General features: G+C 40.3%; 1 protein-coding gene across 15 annotated transcripts in view; it reads left to right on the top strand.

The window, feature by feature from the left end:
* LTBP1 (latent transforming growth factor beta binding protein 1) overlaps positions 1–24,207 on the top strand; it is a 353,132-nt gene that overhangs the window by 288,704 nt on the left and 40,221 nt on the right. For 9 of the 15 annotated variants that reach the window (XM_019741724.3, XM_019741760.3, XM_074331881.2 and 6 more), the window contains 2 exons: positions 17,758–17,883; positions 21,243–21,386. In XM_019741724.3, coding sequence (XP_019597283.3) covers positions 17,758–17,883; positions 21,243–21,386 — 270 coding nt within the window. The remainder of the gene's footprint in view (positions 1–17,757; positions 17,884–21,242; positions 21,387–24,207) is intronic. The other 6 variants (XM_074331884.2, XM_019741748.3, XM_074331888.2 and 3 more) reach the window with 1 other exon arrangement.

Raw genomic sequence — 24,207 nt, 5'->3', positions numbered from 1 at the left:
TCACTTTCAAAACCATTCTATTATTGATTCAAAAACTGAGAACTATAGGACTCAAAGGGGATTTCGTAACATCTAGCCTGAACTCAGAATCCCAAGGAATTCCAATAAAGTTCTGTTGTTAAACAGCTATAGAGACCTTAATTCCATAACCTTTTTAGATATCTGCTATAAACCACTTCCTAACTCACTCATTTGAACAGGACAACATAACAAATGCAAGAGGTCCAGATAGGTAGCTTAAATTTTACCGAAAACAGTGATCTCAGAAAGACTAAAAGAAGTTGGGTTCAAACGCTTAGGCTAATTTTGTGTTCATTGGAAACCAGAAAACACAGTGAAGGCAACTTTTGCCAAATCAAAGAAATAAAAATGAATTGGGAGCAAGCGTGGTTTTGTTTTCAGACTTTTAGGTACATTTTCTACGAACAGTGCAGAAAGTATAAAACCAGTATTAACAGCGATCCAGGGCAATTGGTGGTTTTGTGGCATGGAGATAGAACTTTATATCTATCACCAAAGAGAAAATATTTTTGAAAATGATTTCGCCAAGTAGGACATTGAAGTACTCTGACACAATAAAATATTACATCTGGCTGTTTGGCCCAAAGATTTTTACGTTTCTAAGTAGTTCTGGAGCCGGAAACTGAAAAATCTAGTAAAAGAATACAACCTGAATATTTCTTACTTTTCTAAAGAAAGGGAGTTTGGATTAACAATAGGCTCCTTTTCTCTCCCACATGTAAAAAGAAAAGGGATCAGACAACATTCCAGGTAAGGAAAGGAAGTTAAGTGGCTTCCCACCATAAAGGCTACTGTTCTTCATGCTCTCTCCTCCTGCAAATGTACTTCTGCAGAAGTGAGTGAAAATGGATGTTTAAATCATTAGGGAGAAAGCTGAGGAAATTTTGCTGGAATAAGCTGCTTTTGGACCTGGAACACATATTTTCCATGCATTGCTTGGTTGTCTTCCGTATAGCAACATTTTTACAAGGAAATTCATAATAGTAGCAAAAAAATTCAAGAGCTCTTCCTAAGCCTTTTATCACTACTGACCTCTTAAAACCCCAGAGCTATGGAAAATCATCTGTTTGTAGAAGAAGAAGTAAACACTTTCCTTGCAGCCACAAAATAGACATGAAACTTCCAGAAAGTGAAGTCTGTGAATAGGCGAGCTACCCCTCACACCTTCTACTGCCACCCAGCTCAGGTGTGGGGCACCTGGTTTCCTGCATCTATTTTGATGAGTCTTTTGAGATCATCAACAACCTGAGTTCTTGATGAAGGTTGTATTCTGGTTGTAACCAGAATCAGTTACTGGTTAGACATCTTACTAATACAATATTATGTGGTTGCCTTGGATTCCCAGTGCGAGTGGACTGGAGATACTCCTATATCTGATTTCATGACTTTATGAAAACAGTAGCTAATAATAACTAGCATTAATTGAGTTCTTGTAATGAGCCAGACACTATGCTAAGAGCACTGTACCCATTTTCTCATTTAATCTTTACAACAAATCTATAGGTGGATAAGTATTCATTGGTATGCTTTGGGCTGCAATAAAAAGCTTAAAATATATTATACTAATAAGAAGTGCAGAGATTGTCACCTCTCATCTACTAGAGGTCTTTATTCAAATGTCACTTTCTCAATGAACCCTTTCCTGATGACCCTTTCCCACATTCACTCAACTCCTAACACTTCCTGCTCCCCCCTTTGCCTTTTCTTTTTAACCACCTTATTGTACTTCTTGGTCCTGTGTATTGTTTATTGTCAGACCCCACTGCTAGACTCTAAGGTTGATGAGACAGGAATCTTAATCCGTTTTGTTCACAGCTGTATGCCATTGAGAATAATTAGGGCACAATAAATATTTGGTGAATGCACGAAGGGATGAAGAGATGGCCTGTAACTCATCCTGGACTATCAGGAAACAGACATAATAAGATTACTCCAAATTGAGTGTGTTGTGCACTTTCGTGAGGCCCTACCTATTTTTTGAAGAATTAATTCTCTAAAGCACCACCTGCCTAATCATTGGCTTCAGCAGTGGTTAAGAAATTATGCTATGGAGTACAAGTATGTGGGCTAGAACTTTCTTCTTTCCTTCCTTCCTTCCTTCCTTCCTTCCTTCCTTCCTTCCTTCCTTCCTTCCTTCCATCCTTCCTTTCTTTTTTTTTAGTTTCAGTTTACTTCAGCTCTTCTAAGGTGTGTGAACTTGGGTGAGTTACTGTGGGGGCGGAGCCCCAGAAAGAAGTTTCCAGGCTCTCAGCCTCACATAGAAAGGTGTTGGCTCAGGTAGTAAATGGCCAACTGTGATTGCATGGCCATCAGCTGTGGCTAGTTGGCCGTCAGCTGTAACCAGTGAGCCATTGGCCACTAATATAACTGCTGTGGCTACGCTAGGAGAGAGAAAGAGGAAAGAGAAAATGGGGGCTAGCAAGAAGATGGCGGCTGGGCTGGCAAGCGTGGATGGCGGTTTGTGGACAGTGTGGATCCAGCCTCCAGTGAGAGTATAGTGCCGCCAGAGAGAATATAGTGGTATGACTCCCCTACCTATGGCTCCGTGGGTGTTCCTTTTTGGCCTCACCATATCCTGCGTTCTTGTATGGGGAGCGGGAGCAGAGACCCCGCAGGGTCTCCAGCACGACAAATGGCGCAGCGAGCAGGGTATGGTGCCAGCCAAAGCTCTCCAAAGGACGGTGGAGCAGTTTGTGCATGTGAACACCCAGTCTGAGGAAGACCAGGAGGAGCAGCTGCCAGAGAGCTGGACCCCCGTGGAGGGGTGGGAGGATGTGGACGGTTCTCCCACCAGCACAGGAAAAGCTATGCAGCTGCTGCAGAGATGGAGCCCCGTGGAGAGGTGGAAAGATGTGGACCGTTCCCCAACCAGCACAGGCCGGAGAAAGCAAAGGTCGTTGCAGCCCTGTGGGCCAGGGAAGTTCCTGCTCAGGCAGCCCGGATGCAGGACTTATAGTCCCAGGAGGTAACGCTTGCTGAGTCCTCCGTGGGAGATGAGGGTGAGGTCAAGGTCGTCCCTCACCCCCAGGACAGTCCTGGCGAATGACTATGGACTATGGGGAATTGCCTTCCATCCCTAATTTAATGGACTGCTTGACTGTTTGTTTGGGAACTGTCGTTAGTGGAACTGGGGTATGTTTGCTTTTGTCTCTTGACTGGCCACCATTGAAAATATGTAAGCACCTTGATTGTGAGTCGCTGTTGTTCCAGCAGGGTACCCTGAGAGGCACAGAGAGAGTGGCAGTGCCTTGAGAGCCCTGGCTGAGTCCAGGAAGTCTGGCTGAGCCCTGAAGATACCCTGGCTGTGCCCAGGAAGTCGGGCTGTTCCCAGAGAGAGTGGCAGTGCCCTGAGAGCCCTGGCTGAGTCCAGGAAGTCTGGCTGAGCCCTGAAGGTACCCTGGCTGTGCCCAGGAAGTCGGGCTGTTCCCAGAGAGAGTGGCAGTGCCCTGAGAGCCCTGGCTGTGTCCAGGAAGTGTGGCTGTGCCCACAGAGAGTGGCAGTGCCCTGAAAGCCCTGGCTGTGTCCAGGAAGTGTGGCTGTTCCCAGAGAAAGTGGCAGTGCCCTGAGAAATCCTAGCTGTGCCCGGGGAAACTAGTGGTACCCTAAGAAGTCCAGGAAGTCTGGCAGTGCCCAGGAGTACTGGTGGTGCCCTGAGAAACCCTGGCTGTGTCCGGGAAGACAGGTGGTACCCTAAGAAGTCCAGGAAGTCTGGCAGTGCCCAGGAGTACTGGTGGTGCCCTGAGAAACCCTGGCTATGTCCGGGAAGACAGGTGGTACCCTAAGAAGTCCAGGAAGTCTGGCAGTGCCCAGGAGTACTGGTGGTGCCCTGAGAAACCCTGGCTGTGTCCGGGAAGACAGGTGGTACCCTAAGAAGTCCAGGAAGTCTGGCTGTGCCCAGGAGTACTGGTGGTGCCCTGAGAAACCCTGGCTGTGTCCGGGAAGACAGGTGGTACCCTAAGAAGTCCAGGAAGTCTGGCAGTGCCCAGGAGTACTGGTGGTGCCCTGAGAAACCCTGGCTGTGTCCGGGAAGACAGGTGGTACCCTAAGAAGTCCAGGAAGTCGGGCCGTGCCCAGGAGCACTGGTGGTGCCCTGAGAAACCCTGGCTGTGCTCAGAGAGCCTGGCTGTGTCCAGGATATTGCATTCACCCCCAGGCTCCTCGCACAGGTCCCCTCGCGGAAGACGCTTGTCGCGTAGATTGTGAGGCAAGAGCCTGTAGGGGTGGAGTGTGGGGGCGGAGCCCCAGAAAGAAGTTTCCAGGCTCTCGGCCTCACATAGAAAGGTGTTGGCTCAGGTAGTAAATGGCCAACTGTGATTGCATGGCCATCAGCTGTGGCTAGTTGGCCGTCAGCTGTAACCAGTGAGCCATTGGCCACTAATATAACTGCTGTGGCTACGCTAGGAGAGAGAAAGAGGAAAGAGAAAATGGGGGCTAGCAAGAAGATGGCGGCTGGGCTGGCAAGCGTGGATGGCGGTTTGCGGACAGTGTGGATCCAGCCTCCAGTGAGAGTATAGTGCCGCCAGAGAGAATATAGTGGTATGACTCCCCTACCTATGGCTCCGTGGGTGTTCCTTTTTGGCCTCACCATATCCTGCGTTCTTGTATGGGGAGCGGGAGCAGAGACCCCGCAGGGTCTCCAACACGACAGTTACTAAATCTCTCGCCTCAGGTCCCCATGTGCATAATGAAGATAATAATAGTCCTATATGGAATTGTTGTGGGAATTAAATATGTTCATGTGTGTTGGCAACTATCAACTTAGAATGGAGCCAGGCCCATAGAATATGCTCAATGAATGTGAATTACTGTTAGTGTTTGAGCACCTCTTAATACTGGTACCCTCATTATTGCCATTTCTTCCCATAATATTTGGGCACCTAGTAGGAGAGAGCATTTAACATCTGTTTGTTTTTATTTGATCAGTGCTTGCAAAATATACCACACCCAGTCACATTACGTAAGTATTTGTGAATTAAATTGTCTGGTAGTTCTAAGTCCAGGTTTGGATAATAATGAATTACTATAGTCTATCTACTTTTAAACCCCAGATAATTTAAAATCATATAGAATAGAGTACGTAATTGATTTATGCATAATTTGCATTCATTCCTCACCCTTTGTTTTTCCTAAGAGTTCTATCTGACTAACCTTCCACATCCACCCCCTAAGTATTTCAAGTTTTAAAATGTTTCATGTGTCAATTGCCCGTAAACTGATGGCTAACGCTGATGTTTGTTTGCATTTAAGCATTGGAGTTGTTATTTCTAGAGGTACACTGTCTATTTCCTGTGGTTTCAAAACTAATCTTTCTTGGCCTCCTATTAGAATATAGAAAGAGAGAAATTAGAATACTGAAAAAATTAGGAATTTTTTTGGCAGCTTTTATATTGCCTCTGGGGCATGAGTGTCAAAAAGATGAATCTGGGGCTTGATATGTTTGGCCTGTGCTTAGGGCTGTCTCCCCGGCCTCATTGGCAGCACCTCTGAGTATAAAAAACAGACTATATGAAAAGAGAAAGTGTACATACAGCGTGGCTCTGAAGGTAGAATAAGATGTTTACTTTTTAGCAAAGCTTAGAGGTGAAAATATAAAACTATCAAAGTAATGCAAAGATAATCCAAGTGGTTATAATTAAATATGTTAAGACAAAGTAGTAGAGCATTTTAAAAACACACACACAGTGTAAACACACAAAATGTGTATTTCACACCTACTATCTTTTGCTCGTAGTAATTGTGATAGGAGACATATGCAATTAAAATTCAGGATATTTTTCCATAAGTATCTAAAGAACTTTTCCTGAGTGTCACGGAATTTATTCATAATGAAGAATTTATTTAAATACTCCACTTTTTGTGATAGTTCATTATATAATAGTAAATTAGCGTTATTCTTTACGTTCAGGAGTAGTAAAGTTTTTTTTGTAAACTTTTTCTCATTTCTTCCCTTTAAATTTTTAGAAGTATTTATTTTCTGTAGCCAATTCAAATCCTTTTCGTTCATTTTTACAGTTTTTATATAATATTCTGTCCGTCTGTACTGGGAAAAAATAGGAAGAAAATGGCTTTATAAATTCAGAAATATACTTTGATTCTCTTTTTCTCAAAAGAAACATAGATGACTTCATGTGTTTACAGATTTTGCTTTTGAGAAAAGAGAAAGGGTTTGTTTCTCATTAAAAGGCTACTACTTTTCAACTTCATTCAGATTTTTTCCTGTAGATGTCCTCGGTATTGTGTCTTCGATTTTAACCTATAATATTGCGGTTGTATTATAATTGAACAAACATCTGGCACATGCAGTGGCTTCCTCATGCAGCTTCTCTCAGCTCCAGCCTGTGTCCATGTTCTCTGAATGGGCAGATGTGTGTCCACTGCAAACTGCAGGTTGCAAACCAAAGGCCCATTTCAGTGGCAGAACCTGAGCTTTGTGGGCTCTGAGGGAGGAAACCTGAGACAGAGTACTTTTCCCCCTTTTCTTGCTCTTTCACTGTGTGAGCTTAGTAATACAGTTTGAAAGGTAAATGCCAAAATACTCTTGGATCTTTTTTGTTGTTGTTTTAAAGCGGTTAACCTGAAAGGATTTTGTTCATGAAGCTTTTCATCCTTGACCTTATTTTGGATGATAGAGAGAGAACCTTCTGTACACTTATCCCATTTCCTTGTCTTCAAAAGCCTAATGGACATGAGAACTAAAGACATGATTTCAGTACTTGAAAAATCTCTTAGGACATTTTGGGTATTCAAAAAACAAGTACAAAATTTAAAAACTCAATTTCATATTTTGTCCTCACATACAAGAACACACACAAGGTGTGTTTACTTTTAAACTTAGGAAAGGGCATGTGGAGTGGGGAAAGAGACAGGAACTGGGAATCCAGTCCAAGCGGTTCAGGTGGACTGGGGGTGGGGGGAGCCGAACCGGCGAGGGCCTGGGGAGCTGGGTTCATCCAGATCTAGTGTCTCATCCTTAATGCTTCACAATCAGGTAGGACCTCCCCTTCAAATATCAAACACCATTTTTTCCATTATCTGTTTAATTTTTCATTCAACGGAATGTCTGAATTTAATGTTCAGAAGATTTTACTTTTGGGTAATGTGTCCAGTGTTTGAAACTCAACAAATATAGCTTTGTATGCAAAAACGAAAACAAAAACCTAAAAAACAAAATGCAAAAACAAACTTGGTTAGATTAAAAAGCCTTTAATTTTTTTGTTTTGGAGCTTTCGATTTTTTTGTTTGCTTGTTTGTTTTTAATTCAGTTGCAATTATTGAGAATTGTTATGGTTTCCTAACTTAAAATATGCATAGGCTATCAATTAATAATAATTAGCAGCATTTCTCTTAAATCATTTTTATCCTTTTAAGCAAAATACTTTATTTTAAAATAAAACATCTACGTTTTAATTGTCAATCAGAAGAAATAGTTTAATGTTGCAAGTTCTTCAACATATTTCAGAGTACTTATGAATATCGATTCTACTTTCATTTATATGGTTTTATTTTATTTGTTTATTACTGTTAGAATGCAGAATATATTTGCATATATATTCAAGTAAAATAATTTTTTTTTTTTACTTTTAATATCTTCAAATAGTTGATTCTGATTTTAAGAGTAACGTACACATTGTAGAAAATTTAGAAAATGCTAAGAAGTACAAAGAAAAAAGATCATTATCCACCAACCATTAATATTTGTTCTGTTTCATTTTTGGTAGTTTTCAGTATTTCAGTGTTAAAGTAAGATCATATAATATTTATCTTTTTTTTTTACTTAGTTTTATATTATTTGTATTTTTCTGATATTTAAATCCTTTTGAAAATGAACTTTTGATGACCACATTATTCCATCACATGATTGTACTATATATTTTTAAGTATATCCTCCTGATTATGGAGATAAAGACTGTTTCCTTTGTTGTTGTTTTTGTTTAACATTCTGTGAATAGACTTGTACAGAAACATTTATTTTCATCAATGATCCTATCCTTACACTAGATTCTAAGACATTGAATACAGATCAAAGGATAATAGCAAGGAAATCAAAGGACCTCCTTGCTTTCCAGAAATGTCTACCAGTCTTTGCTTTCACCAGCACCCAAGGAGACTTCCTATTTCCTAACACCATCTCTAAAAAGAAGCTCATGTTCATATTTTTCTCTATTAATTTGATAAGGAGAAAGTAGTATCTCATTTCAATTGCATTTACTATTAGTGAGATTAACTTCTTTTACATTTGTCTCCTGTGAAATGATTTTGCCTTTCGGAGGTGGAGTTTTAGTGTTTTTGAACTGATTTGTGTGTATTAAGGATAATCATCATTTACTAATATTTTACAAGTATTCCCCCATTCTTTAATGTGCTTTTTAATTTTGTAGTGCTATTATTTCTTCTGTTGCTTTATACTTTGCCATTTTCCCTCTTCTGTTGTGACCCGTTGTGTACTTATCTGTTTTTCTTACAGTATTTTATCTTTCTAGTATTTTTATATTTAACTCTTTTATACGTCTTGGGTATAGGCATGAATTTTTTCTTGCCCATCATTTTGTTCTTTTATCTTCGTTCAAGAAAAGCTTTTCAAATTTATTTGCCTTTGAAAATTTCAAATAGAATTTCCTGTATTGAAAATTCTACTTTTTAAACTATCTCCAGTGCAGTATTAATTTGCTTGCTGCTTTTGGATGGGATGGGAAATGGCTAGGTCAGGAGCCAGTTGTTCCCTTCCAACTCTGTTGCTTCTGTTGTTCTATCTCCTATGCTATGGTTGTGAGTGCTCAGCCTTGGGTTTTGGTGACAATGTGATATGACATCTTTTTAGGGTCTTCATAAGTGTTTAATGAGAGGCAAGAAGAAGCTGTGTGAATAGACACATTTGTCAACACAAGGTTGGGTCAAAAAAACTTCTGAGAGGTTCCACCTGAGTCTTGAAGAGCTTCGAGGACAGAGAAAAGTTACCTAGGTGAAAAATGTGACCTGGGAGCTGCAGGGGAGTATGTCTTGGCAAAATAAATGCCAGAAGCAAAGATTTGGAGACATGAAATATTGCATGGGTTTAGGGACACTTTACGTAAGTTAGTTTTAGTTGAATGAACATATGAGAGGGGAAAGTGATATATGAGATATAGTTAAAGAGGTGGGCAAAGGCTGAATTGTGAAAGCCTTGCTTGTTTTTGTATAAACAAGTATTATGTTTAGTGTTGCCATTGCACACCTATTATGTGCCAGACTTTATTCCAAGCTATGCACATAAGGTGATGAACAAAACAGACAAGTACTAAATACACAATAAGCTATCTACAAAGCGTGTGACCACAAACTATTATAGCTGCTGTGAAGGAAAGAATAAGAATGAATGAGCAGAAGAAGGAAGGAAAGCTAACTTATTTTACTGGAAGGATCTCTCAAATGGCATTTGAGCTGAGCTCTGAAGAATGAGTTACCCGATGGAAGTATGAGGCGATGGCCGGTGGGGTGGAGCATTCCCAGGTGGAGTTGTAGTGCGGGCAGAGGCTGGAGGCAGGATGTGCTAGGTGCATTCAGGGACGTGGAAAGGCCAAACCTGGTGCTTAGAGGGAAGGAAGCACAGTGAGGCATGGGCTGGAGAGTCAGGCACAGAATATACAGAGTCACAGGAAAAATCAAAAGTTTGGATATCATCCTAAGTGTAACTGAAAGACTGGTCGGTTTTCAAGCAGGACAGCGAAATACAAAATTTCATCATTTCTGAGATGCATATGTTTTCACACTTTTATTGAGATGCTTTTTACAGTTGATATTTTTTCTTTTAAGTGTGAAATAGTTTAATTTGCAGAGGTTTTTTTCCCTTTCTTAGTGGTACATAAAATGTGTTCTTTTTGATATGTGGGCTCTTTAGATTTGACTTAACTCAGGAATCTAATTTATATTTTTAAACTGTCTGTCAACCAGGATACTGTTTGCAGTTGGGATTAGAGGGGCAAGACAAAAGTCAAGGTGTCTTATAGGATGTTGTAGGGCAAACGTCCTGGTAGCTCAGGCTAGAGTAGTGACAGCGTGATGGAGAGACATGAGTGACTCAAGAAATGTTTTGGAGATAGAATCTGGTATTCGATTAGAACATAGTATTGCATTGGATATAGGGCGTGAAGGAGAAGGAACAGAGGATGGATCCCTGGTCCTGGGTTTAGCAAGTAGACATTTGGTGGTACTATGTGCTGAATGGTGAAAAATGTTTTCAGAGATCAAGTGTATGATTTGGGTGTATTAAATTTCAGTTGTCTATGAAATATTTATATAGGTGTATCAGGTAGGCAATTGGATCAAATTAGGTCTATTGCTTGGAAGAGAAGTCTAGGCTGGAGCTATAAACCGGGAGTTGTCATATTTAGATGGCATTTCAAGCTATTAGAATGGATGAGGCCACTAAGAGGCATCATATAATAAGAAGAAAAAGAGGGCCTAGGAGTAGACACTGCAAACCTTCAACATGTAAGGGTCAAGTGAAAGAGAAAGATTGTGTGGGAGTGGCCAAAGGATTAAGAGGAAACCCTGGGGTGTTTAGGACTGTGGAACCCAGGGACAGAGAGGCAAACTACGAAAGCAAATACCTCAAGAAGCCACGTGTGGATGAGGTCCACAGGGCATGTGACAAGGGCCTTTATACTATTATCCATGGAGGAAAACTGCAGACATTTACAGAAAGAACTATTTGATTGCACTATTTCCAATGGTAAGTCATTCTCTTATCATGGAAGATGGATTTGGCATGGCAATTAGTTGCTGGAAGCATAAGACCCAGACAAAAGGCCATTGCAGAAATTCAGGTGAGAGAGGTGAGATTCTAAGTAAGTACGGAGAGGAGGCGAGAATTTGGAGATAGAACCAAGTGATGAAATCAGAAGCACATGATGAATGGGGATGGGAGGTAATGGAGGTTGTCTCATGTTTTTGGATAACTAGGATGATGCTTGTGATTTTAGGGTGATTTTCATTAGGATGTGTGTAAGTATGAATGGGGAATATACATTGTCCACAGGCTAGTTAATTAAATCAGAGCAAAATTTTGGTTCAGTTTCTGTAGAACTTCTGTTTCCAGAAATCAAATGGGAGGCTGTTCTAAGTGATTTTTTACAGAATAATTTAAGTACACCTTTTTAAAAGTAGTGTGTTTCAAGGCTGGGGGGGGAAAAATCGCTCATTGGCCAGCCTTGTTTTCTAGAAGTTATGTGGTGCTAGAAAGTTGGACTTGCAATAACTTTTTTCCCTCTGTTATTTCTTGTGGCTTATCTTAGGCTGCTAGCTTTTCAAAACATACTGGTGACATTTGAGGTGCCCAGGTTCTTCCCCACCCTCTCTGTCAGACAACAGCATAGCAGTCGAACTCTGCACAAGGATCTCATCTTTTGCTGTTTTCTGGCTCATCCCCATTTCACAGAACAAAGTTATTTTCCATAACACATGAGGTCCATATTTCTCAGCCTCGTCGATGTTCCCAGACCTCAGTGGACTTTTTTTTTTAAAGGCTCTTTCCATATCCTATTGTATTGTCTGGACCATCTCCAAATCCAGTTTTTAATTTCCTATTGGCTAAATTTTATTTTTTTTTTCTTCAGGCCTTGCGCTCATCTTCCGTTTAATCCTGGCTTCCCTCCTATGCTGTGAGAGAGAACTTAATCTCTTTTGGGCCAGTAGCCATGCCATTTTAAAATTCCTTTGGGCAGCTATTCAGCTGGTTTAACATCATTCAATCCCACTTCTTGGCTGGGATTTACTGTCTCCTGGTCTGCTTCCGTTCCTTTCGGTAAGGAGCATGAGGGCTGCATTTTTTCCTGAAGCAGGAGCTCTACATCCCTTCCAGTGTAAGCCCCTTTCCTTTGGCTCTATTTTCTTTAGATTCTGGCACCAAATATTTAACCAGTTCCCGTTGGTCAGGAAGCCCTGGGTTGAAATAGTGGGTCATTTCCTTTTTATGAAGAGATCCAGAGAACACCAGTGCTAGACATGGTTCTGAGACCTCCTGTGACTTACACACCTTTGGTGCCCGATGGGCATTTCTTCCAAGGGTATCCTAGAAAAATAGCATCTTTGGGACTACAGTACCTCAGATATTTAGATTTCAGGTATGATGATACCTGATGACGAGGCCCTGTTTAAAGACAAAATGAGGGTACTTGATTAAACTGCAAGTCAATAAATGAGGAGTGTTACTTTCTGGCTTCCATCTTTGTAATGAACAAACTCCAGTGTGTTTGTTGGGCTCACAATTTGGTTAGTTCTGTTCATCCTCTTGGACTGACCTTTTATAACCATCACCATGAGGGGAGGCAAGAAGATGTGATGAATGAAGCCACAAACTTAGATTCAGAAGATCGTTCCTTCACTAGGCTCTGTTCCTTTGCCAGCTCTACCACTAACTGGTTGTGTAACCTTGAGGCAAGTTACTTCTCCTCTCTATGCCTCAGTTTTCTGGTTCTTAAAATGAAAGGGTTGAACTGAATAATCTTCAAATTCCTTTCATGTTGAGATTAGCCGTATCATTCATCTAAAAATGTTTTGGTGACAGGAAGACTTTTTCTTCCGAACCATGCAAGAACTGTGGAGACTTTCCTGTGAATGATCCATTACCCCAAATAGGGCTCCATTCCCATCATCCACCTCTCTAGAGTTCCTTGGCAACAGAAGGAAGGCTCATCAGTGAGCTGCTTTCTCCGACAAGTAGGTATATCTTGCTTAGAATGAGGAAAATCAACAAAGATAGGATGTGTTAAGAAAATGAGAAAAAGAAGCACTTTTTTCTTAAAGAAAACAAACAAAGGAGTGCATCTGTGAGAAAGAGAACCAAATCATTTAATTTAAAAAATGTACACAAATACTCCTTTCTCCCCCTACACGTACTTTTCTGTATATAATACAGGAAATCTGATGGAATTATTGAGGTTTTTGTTATGAATTTAATTGTTGAGGTCTTTGAACACAGTTGTAATTTTTTGGTGACTAAACAAGATTTTCCTGACTCTAACCCCTTTTAAACTACCATGCCCCTTTCCATACTTTACCTTATTTCATAGTTCATTTTACTTAAACAAGAGGGTGACACCAAGTGTCTGGCCTTAAACCTTTATTTGAGAATTGAGGGTACCTGGTTGGAGTTCTGCTGTTATAATGGAGAATCCCTAATGATAATCAGTAGGTTTTCAAAAGCTTTTGGTCCGTTGAGAAAATGTACTAAGTAAAAAGCATACGGATAAGGTCAGTGATTAAGACCCTCAACATGTGAGTCTGTCAGTCCTTGACAACATTGCTATTTTAAAAATGAGCCACTGATAGTTCTAGATACCCAGGACTATGCTTTCTTTCTCTTTCTGACATTTACATTGTCTTGCTGTTGGAAAATTCACATGAATGCTCCACTATCCTCGGTCAGTATAATTCTTTATTGAATTCATTTCCATTAAAACAGTAATATTTATGTCTGTCTTGTTCAATAAAATATTAATAGCAAAAACTTGCATGAAAAATCAGCAATTCTTCTAGTAGTGTACCTAATTCATTTGGGTTGCCAACTGAGAGATATCTGGACAGCCCTTCCTTTGTCAGTCATTTGGTGGACAGTATGACTGATGATGATACCATGGCTTTTACAGATGCCTATGCAAAATTGCCTTAGTAATGTAATAGACTCACCCTTCATAAAGTGAAAAGAAAACCTGTGATATTTGAATCATTCAGAATTTAGTTTCATCTTCAAAATTCAAGTTCATAAAAACGGGATGGCTTTCACGTGTTCATTTATGACTTGCATCTTGGTAGGGCTTCTATTCTTGTATAATAATAAATTTTCTCAATACTTAGCTTTATCTTAAAGAGTTAATCCTTTTTTTAATTTTATTTTTACAGTGAAAAAAAATTTTGTATTTAGAATTAGCCAGCTGGACTTAGTTTAGATGATCCCAATTTTGTTGGCAACATCCAAAGCATCATCGCCAGGAGCCAGGGGAACACATGCCTTCTTTTCCCCATCAGGCCTGATCAGGGTGCTGACCTTGGCCACGTCAATGTCATAGAGCATCTTCCCAGCCTGTTTCATCTGCGGCTTGTTGGCGTTGACACCCACAGTGAACACAAGTGTATGTTGTCTTCTATCTCCTTCTGGCTGACTCGGTAGTTAGGGGAACTTGTTGATGGCACAGTGGTCAAGCTTGTTTCTCCTGGGGGTGCTCTTCCGAGGAAACTTGGGTTGCCTTTCGAGCCGCAGTGTCTTGGGCCTTTGGAAGGTGGGTGACATGTATATCTTCTTTTTTTGTGGCTGTGGACGCCTTTCAGCACTGTTTTCTTTGCCTTTGAAGGCTTTGCTTTGGCTTCAGCTTTAGGAGGGGAGGGGCTTCCTTGTTCACTTTCGGTGCTATCTTCGTGAGAAGCTATAGAGTAAATCTTAATTGTAGCAGTCCTTATAAATGTCTTTATAGACAGAATTAACGATGGAAAAACATCTCAGAGAGCTCACATCATCAAAGGAAATTCTAGTGATATAAGACTTTTTTATACAGATCATTAGTGAGAGAAGTGAAAAATATGTCTTCTTATTAAGCTATTACCTCACCTCATTGTTGAAAACACGAAACTGCTGAGAATTACAATATATCATTTTCATAAAATATTAGTTGTTGAAGAGCTAGTCTCCAGCAGGCATGCCACGTTATTTTTTCCTATTCATTCAAATCCAAAATATTGCTCATCTAAACTTTCTTTGTTAATCACTGTTACAGTAAGTCTGAGGCTGCAAGATTCACAGTAATTCTTAACCATCTCAGGACTTGCTCACCTTAAGGTCAGTTACTCAGTTTGTGAGTTGGTAATCATTAACAAGAAATTTTCATCTGCTATAACTGCAGGGAATTAATAACAAGGAAACCAAGAGATTTTACTTCAAGAATTTGGACTGAAAAGCCACCAGATTGCTATCATTGCTCTCCTTGTTTGCTCTCCACCATCCCATTTAAGTAGGGAAAGAAGTTGCTGAGGAGGTTCAGTTGAAGGTTCCCACCCCAAAAAGCAGGCCTGATGAGCATAGCGATGGCACCAAATGCTCTGGAAGCAGAGAGAAGGGGCACTGAAATCTGCTCTTGGAGCAGCTACAGAAGGTGCCACACAGGAAGTGTCCCTTGACCTGACTCCTGAAAAGCCAGGAGTTTCTGGGCAAAGCAGATGGGGGTGGGGGAATTTCTAGTGGAGGAAAGGGTATGTGCAAGGTTAGTGAGAAGTTAAAGACCATAGGGTTTTCAAAGAACTCTAGTGTACTGATAGGACTGGAGCATTTATAGGGACGGAGGTTGGCTAAGAACTGTGGCTAGACTTGCAGCCAGGAGCCAGATAATGCTGGGTGCTCTGAGCCCTGCGAAGAAGAGTGGTTGGTATCCTCTAGCCAAGAAGAGATACTGAACATTCTGAGCAAGGGAACATCACTGACAGGTTTGCAGTCTGGCGGAGCAAGGATTACAGGGAGAGAAACGAGACTGGAGATAAGGAAACCAATTAGGAGTATGAAGCGTATCAGGAAAGATAGATAAATGGGTATGACTGGGAAGAGACGGGGGAGTAAGAGCGAGAGAGAGAGATGACACTGAGATTTCTGACTTGGCTGACTGGTTGGATTCTCTGATGAAGGGAATGGAGGAGATGTGAGGAGGGGAGTGATAGTAGGCTCATTGATTATGAACATGTCCAATAGGTATTAGATAAATGGTTCTAAAGGACAGAGGTTAGCCCTTGTGAGAGACTGGGAAATCATCAGTGTAAAAGTGATCATGGAGGCATTTCTGAGTTTCTTTCCAGCCCTTCGATCTTGTTCAAAGAATAACGTAGTGTCTTTGACAGATGCCCATTTCAGGAAGCCTAACATTAGCAGGGGCCTGTGTTAAGTGATTTGATGACACTGTGCAGTTACTCCTCTCCCAGTTGTGATCAGTAAATAAGTTGTAATCCCAGCCTTATGCTGACATTGAAAATCTTTCAGAACAGATTTATGGGATGATTTCTTTGTGTTCGATGCTGCAAGGGGGATTCATTTTTTTTCAGATGTGAAATAATTTCATCGAGTTTTCCATTCAAGTTGGGGAGATAAGATATAGAGCCAAAAAAAGGAGGATAAGAGGAAAGATAATTCTCATGAAGATCAGGAAGTGCAGTTTAGCCGGAAGACGGTAAATTCAGTTTTAGGCATGATACGTTTGACGTTACAGCAGAAGATCAAATGGAAATGATTTAGAATATGAAGGGTTCTGGCTGGAGAGGAGGATTTGGGATTTATTCCAAGGCCCACGGTATTAGAAGTCTGAAGAGTGTGGAAAGGGTGGAGAAGGGGACACAGCAGATCCCAGGGAGGGACTGAGCCCTGGCCGACTCCACCTTCAGGCTGGGAAAGGTGCGAGACAGCCAAGGTGATTACAAGTAGAATGACAATCATATTCTGTCACTGGTCATGAAAAGAGAGAGTTCAAGGAGGGGATGTTGACCAGACCTAGAGGTTAACATCTGAACTTACGCAGCTAGTGTTGATGTTAGGAACTCTAGGAAGGGAAGTGAGACAGCTGCCGAAAATCACTGAATGTATCTTCTTTTTCTTCTGGAAAGTTTCCTGGACTGAGCTTTTTTAAAAACTAGAATAAGAAAAGCTCAAGTTTATTAACATTGACTCCCCAAAACTAAATTCTGTCAAGCACAAATGAACGTGTCACTTTTATCATTTGTTATCTTGTTTCATTATTTTAACATAAAAGCAAAAGCTTCACATGTATTTGGATAGAGTAATTGCATTTGTCTTAATATTTCTCCAAAAGCCTGTATTTTGGGACTCTGAAGTCCAGAGGAGGCCAGGACAGAGAGCCTGGCAAATGGAAGTGTGCAGTGTGGCAGTGGACAGGAGAACGGGAATGGGAATGGAAGAAGGGAGAGGAAAATTAATAACTGTAAGGATAAAGAAAAACTATACCTAAAGGTCCGTTTGTAACTGTATAATTGAGATGTCACTTTTATGAGAACATTTTTATTAATGGTGGGGGGGGCAGCGCAGGACCACTGTCTGTCATCAAGTTTATAGAGAACAAAATGAGTTTATAAGCTTGGCCACTGACTAAGCAGCATTGACATTTAGGACCTTGAATGACTTGGTGACAGGAAATGTTTTTTCGTGAATAGCTGGGACTGGCTGGCTACACAGCTGAATTCCTCAGATTCTCTATCTCTCCCCACTCCATCCCCCTCTCTCTCCCCCTCGCCTTCCTTTCCTTTCCTTCTCCTTTCCCTCTCCCTTAATGGGAATGCTGTATAGACTTGATCAAGTTAAAACTATTGTCCAGGCAGGCAAGTGCTTCTTTCAGCCCCTAGCTCTGCAAGTAGAACTGTTAGCATTTACCGCAATCAAAAAAAGGTGACAGTACCTTCCCATATTTCCCCTATAGGAATATACAGGACTCTCCTTAGAAACAGAGTTAACAGCAGCATTTAGAAAATACTGACCGTGGCAATTGCAGTCGTCGTTTCAGTTTGAAAACATGTCCTGAGGAAAAGTCAATGTTTTCTCATAGAACCCAGTGTTTTGTCTAAGACCTTTTCATCGAAACATTTTATTTATGTGTAAAATGTTTTTACAGTTCGTTCTTTGTAAACATGCTCATCTCATACTAATCGGGGTGTGTTGGGCACCTGTCTATTCATTAATGTCTGGTGTTTGTCAGTCTGTGTTTTGTGTCTTTTTTACAGATATTGATGAATGTGTAAACAACACTGTTTGTGACAGTCATGGGTTTTGTGACAATACGGCTGGCTCCTTCCGCTGCCTCTGTTATCAGGGCTTTCAGGCCCCACAGGATGGGCAAGGGTGTGTGGGTGAGTTTTTAGATTTTTTTCCCAACACGTTTCATATCTCCCCATGGAAAAGAAATCAAAGTCATCAACAACAGAAGAGATCGTAAGCAAGGTAACTGGGACAGCATTTCATCATAATTTGATTTTGTCACACAATTTGGGGATGTGCGAAAATATCCTATGGCTTCTGAAATGGTTAGGGATGTATGGCTTTGAATTTAAACGTATAGTAAGAAGAACATCTGTTTAAACTCTTAGCTGAGTACGCAGAACTCTTCAGTCCCTCCTGCACAGGAAATAGAGTCTGGTGTGTGGTATAGCTTGTCTGTCTTCTTTAGGCAATAGTGCCTTTAAGGAAAGGTGTTGGCAAGAGTTTCAGTTTCCAGGAATGACACCCGTAAAGCAATGCTTTGGATTGTGCAACTATATTTCTTTACTCTCTTCTGGGATTGATGGAGCTGGAAGGAATCTTGAATATCATCAGATGTCTTAGAATTTGGTCCAGCACGTGCTCGTATAAAAGAGATTTTGCATTTCATTTTCTGACGGGCCGTGATTTCTTTAAATCACATTCGTTGTGAAACACGTTTGTAATTTAGAGCAATTAAATGGGAACGAGAAGAAAGGTTATCAGATTCAAAACTTCACAGATAACAAGGCTTCTTCTTTATTCCTCTTAATTAAGAAAAATAACTGTTTATTGCATGGCCAGAGGCACTTGAGGAGGAGCCAGTAACTTCTCAGTTTGGAAGTTTGCAATTAAAGCATTAATTCATTTCCTTTCCGGATTAAACTGGGAAAACAAAATCTATGTATTTGAAAGTTTAATGATAAAAATCACTTGAATAGTAACCCCTTTTAAGCAAATACTATCATAATCGTTCATTCTAATTCCTGCTTTAGTCTCCTTTGCACTAAAATACAAGCGATAAAGGTCATGTGACATTCACTAAATATTTTGACTGAACAGGTCATGTGATCTGACCCCTACTTATCTTCTCAGCCTCACCATTTCTTTCCTAACCTTTTACATTCTAGCAACATAAAACTGCTTGCAGTTGCTCGTGTAACCGTGCAGTTATTTGGCTGTCCGCTCCTCCTGGGAATATTCTCCCGACCTCCCCTTCCCTGAACCTGGACTTACCCCACTCATTCCTGAAGCCAGAGGTTAGATGTCATCTCCTCCCAGATACCATCCCTGCTCCACCCCTCACTCTCAAACTCAGCTCTGACCTCTCCTCCTGCTTCTTGACTACCTTGAGCAAATTCTATTAGAGGACTTAGGACCTTTTCTAGAATAATTTAATCCTGTTGGTACTGCCTGCAGCGGCCTTCTCCCAGGCAACAAGCTGCATGTGACTGAGAATGCTCTCTTTCCTGGCTGGGCCTAATGTTTAGCCCGTTATTTGTGCTCAGTAAATATTGTTTACCTGTTACCTATTGAGATATCAGATGGTGAGCCACTGACTCCACACAACTCCCGAACGCCTGGTTAGTATTCATTTCTAAGCAGCCAGATGAGCCCTCTGAACCCATGCCATGTTTCATTTCGGCACACAAAATGCCACCTTAAGAAGGAATAGTTGTTATCACTTTAGTGAATCCAACAGGTGTCCTTTGTCTATTTATTCACTCTTTCCAAAATATTAGCTGAGCACCTATTATGTGCACTTCACCACACTGGGGTTCTGTAGGATTTAAGAGATGGTTGAGCCCTGATCCCAACCTGTCCATGCTGTTTTCTCTTCTAGGACCCTGGCTGCCTCCCCCACTACGTCCACTCCTTCTTACCATCCAGATAGAGCTCGGCTCCAGTGCCATTTCCCTAACCTGCTCTTGCACTGAAGGCCCACTGTCTTGTGCTTTCACAGTGCTCTGTACTTTGCCTTCTTAGCACTTATCACAGCCTATGAGATTACCTGATTAATTTTCCTGACTTGACTATAAGCTCCATGAAGACAGAGTTTGGGCCACCTGACTCATTGTTTCCCCAGTGCCCCGCCCACAGACATGAACTTAGAAGATGTTTTCTGATTGAATGAATGCAGTCTGATGGGTGAGGTTTAAGTAGCCGTGTAAATAATGTCAATTAGAAAGGAGAAAGTTCCATTTGACATTTACCTAAAATTGATAGATGTGAAGTGGCAAATTTCTAAAGTCAATTTTTCTGATCTAAATTATGACTGTCTAGGTTGATTAAATTTATGTTACAATATCTTTGATTTACTTTATGTTACAATATCTTTCCATAAGCAAAACCCAGCTCATTAAGTTTCTATTTGTTTACATATAAATTGAAATGGAAAAGTGAGTATTCAAATAAGTCAAGATACATAAACTTTCTGTTAAATTTACTGGATATAGTAGGTGAAAATGGGGTTGTTTTTTTCTGAATGATTTGGGTAATTGCTCAGATTTTTAACTTTGTATAAACCATCTCAGAGTGTGCTCATGAAAGCTGATGTTGTACATGTTTAATGCAAAATGCATGAGCATTTCGGATATCAATTCAGGTGCTTGGCTGAACGGGGCACTCATTAATAAAATTTGTAGGAGGAGAAAAGGTAAGAGGTACTATTGGACAAAGTCAAACATGAAATTAGCCTTTCTTTAGGACTATGTACTTGCATGATGTTGAATAAAATGTACTCATCAGTACATTCTTTGACTATCTTTTAATTATGTATATTTAAGCTCAGAAGAAAAACATTTCGCAAAATAAAAATTACACTGGAACACCAACAGAATTATTAAAGCCACAGTGAAATCACTGGGAAGTGATTGGACCAATTTGTTTCACATGAATGATTAATGTAGCCCAGTGAATATTTACAGGGGTCTTTCCTTCATTTCCCAAAGGGATTACACAACCTGAATGCTGGTTGTTAAATTATGAACATTTTGGCTGCTAGAGAACTGTATTTTCAGACATTTGAGTGGATTCAAAACCATTTCTTAAAATGAAGTTAAAGAAAGCTATGGTTTCTAAAGTGCCAAGGCTGCTAATTTTCCTTGAATTAAGAACTGAGAGTAAGCATGTTGGGTTATTTAAGACCTCATTATGTTGGAAAGTCAGGGAAGGGACAACGGAAGAGTCAAAGATTCATAGGATGCTCGCAAGACAATTCTGGGTTGTTTCTTAAAGCCAGAATTGGAATTTGGATTCTTTGCTTCGTGTTTTCCTGATCCTTGCATACAAACCAAATTGTACAGCCCTGCCTCTAGGAGCCCCTTCCCAAAAGAGCAGATGGGTTTGACTGCTCACCGGGGATCACCCTGTTTTCAGCAAATATGTACTACTAGCCTTGGCACAGAAGTTAAAACAAAGAGCTGTCAGAAGTGAGGCATACATCTGACTTGACCTGTGCTCCCTTTTCCAGATGTAAACGAATGTGAACTACTCAGTGGCGTGTGTGGCGAAGCTTTCTGTGAAAATGTAGAAGGGTCCTTCCTGTGTGTGTGTGCTGATGAAAACCAGGAGTACAGCCCCATGACGGGGCAGTGCCGCTCCCGGGCCTCCGGAGGTAAGCCACAGTGGCACTGTATAGGGCACGGAGGGCTCCTCTCAGGGATCCACACCTACATGGGTGTGGGCCAAACACTCTGGGAGTGAGATAAGAAATAACCAAATCTTCTGGCACAGTGCTGTCTCTGGAAGTGTCTATGCTCTTTCTGAGCCAGCCTTATCCATGGAATTAGGATGTGGGTGATGACTGGCCTCTAATGTGCTTTCCAACCCAGAGATGCCATGAGTTAGGAGACAGGATCCAAAGTAATGAGCACATTTCCTGGGAGTTGCTGAAAACTCAGAGCCATCGCTCAGGGTTTCATATGGCGTCATCTCATTAAGTTGCATAATCCTTCTTTCTTGGCCCTTGGAGCAATGTATCTTGACACGTCTCTAAATTAAGAGCAATATATAAGCCTCCCAGGATCTACAAAGACTTCCACTTGGAATTCTTACGATGTTTCTCCAGAATTTGGCCTGGAGAGTGGCTGTGTTTGCATTCATTTAACATTTGATTTAGGCTGTGTCGTCATGGCACACATTGAAATGGAGAGTGGATAGTTTTCCAAATTAGTGAACTTGGAGATCTCTCTTTTAGTTTGTGACATGTCACTATATAGCTTGGTTGTATTTTAAGGAAAGCAAAAGATGAAATGGTTCTTTGAGAGCCAAATAAAACGACACACAGAGCATTTTACTTCCTTGCTCACTCTCAGTTGATTTTATCCATGCTTCTAAGATAGCGTTCTGTGTAAAACAATTACCTTTGCAGGTAATAGGGGATAAAATATAAGAATACATATTTTCACCCACACACATTTTTCTTCTCAGTTATTAAATATAGAAAGGTGAGGGGTGCAGATGTAAATGAACAGACAGTAATACAACACGGTTGTGAAGGGGAGGGACAGAGTATGACTGGAGGGAGGGGTTGCTTTTCATTCAAGTGGCCACCTCTGCGACACACGAGCCCTAGCAAAGACTTTTCATCCTAGTTATGCCCATAACGGCAAACACAAACAAAGCAAAAAGTCAAAAACCTGGCTGGCTAGTGACACTGGTTAAGTAACTGTCTTTTTCTTGTGTATCTTTGGTTCTATGGAGTAGCACCTCATCCATAGTATTATTTTGGCTGAAATCATTCACGTATCATAACATTGTAGAGTCATCACGTGATCTACTGGAAGATGAGGTAGTCATGATAACTGCATGTGAGGCAATGTGAAATGAAAAAATAAGGTATTCCAATGATCACAATCTGTGGAGGGAGAAAAGGGTATATATAAGAAGATCATTGGAATTAAAGAGAATTTTAGTGTTTCCATTTGTTTTCCAAACGTTTTATAATACTTTAAGTTGGAATGGCCAGAGTTCTGGTCTGCTAACTACTTTCCAGCTGTGTAAGCTTGGGCATGTCAGTCAACATCTGTGAGTTTGGATTTTCTCACCTATAAAATAGAAAGATTCTATTTACCTCATAGAGTTTTATGATTTTTTAAAAAATCGTATATATAAAAGCCTTTTGTTAGTGGCAATGTACTATACAAAGTATTAAAGTAGTAGTCTATAATCCAAACACATAAGAGATACCTGTTTTTCATACTTTTGTGAGCTCTTCTGAAATGGTAACTACAAATACTTTCTTGTTGGAATGTTTTAGTAATGTGAAGAAGTGGTTCATTCAGTACATATAGCTTCAATTAGGGAATATATCTGGGACTCTAAAGTTTGCTCCTTTTTTTCTTTTAGAAATTTAGCAATGCCCTAATGGATCATGAGACCACCTAAACCATTTTTGGTGAACTGGACTAGCTCACTATAAACTGCTTCTTAAAACTTGACCGTGACATTTTGTCAACCTTGTTCCTCATCTATTTTTTATTTTTCTGTAACTAAGTCCCTTTGCCTTTTTTCTCCCTTAGTATCCTTGCTCTCTCATTGACTGACTCTCTTTCTGGAAAGTTCTTCCAGTCAGAGTTTACTAGGTACCCTTCTTCTGCTTTTTCAGAGAGCATTGTTTTGAATACTCAGCTCATAAAGCTTGTCTGCCAATGAAAACCTAATTTCTCCTTGTTCTTAACATTATATTTAATCCTTTTATTTCTGGGTGTCTTGCATATTTTCCCCATCGTTTACTGACTTGTACTAAATCCTCTACATACCCAATTGTTTTATTGGTTCTTGTCCGGATAATCTGATTAAACAATAACCGCTGAAGCTTATTCATTTGTGTAGTTCCTAGTATCTCTGACTCCTACCATATCTCAATTTGTATAGTTCTTGGCAAATTTTGATTATGTGGAGTCTTACGGTTATCTGTGATGACATCTTAATCGTAGTGTTCTGACAGACAGATCAGCTATAAAATGTAAAAGGAGCCTTTTCCCTGCCTTCACAGAGCCAATAATTGATCAGTTGCTTGAAAAAGGTGATCGAATCTGCAAATCATAAAAAGATAACATATCCATTAAATATTTAAATTTTAACTTAAAGCATATAAATGCACATTCATTCATTCTTTGAATAGAAGTCCATTGGTGAGTTCTGCCTGGCTTGTCTTGCATAAACCATATCTATTATGCTTTATCTACACCGCCAGTGTTAAAGGGAGTAGGAATTTAAAGCCCTTTGCAAAAGTAAGTGAGTGCAAAATCTCTCCAGATTATTTATTGCAGCTTATCTCATTTTTTTACAGTTGTCTTATCCATGCCTATTTGATAGCATTCTCTTTATTGACTAAACGGTCTTTCTAAAGCATTTTGTTCTAGAAATAATTATTCTACTCACATGTGTATTTTATTGGTTTATATACCATTTGATGATGTAATGATAAAATC

The sequence above is a fragment of the Rhinolophus sinicus genome, chromosome 2 (assembly GCF_057876585.1).
Source record: "Rhinolophus sinicus isolate RSI-liver-muscle chromosome 2, RSI-T2T, whole genome shotgun sequence".
Taxonomy (NCBI): Eukaryota; Metazoa; Chordata; class Mammalia; order Chiroptera; family Rhinolophidae; genus Rhinolophus; species Rhinolophus sinicus.
This window is presented reverse-complemented; position numbering and strand designations above follow the sequence as displayed.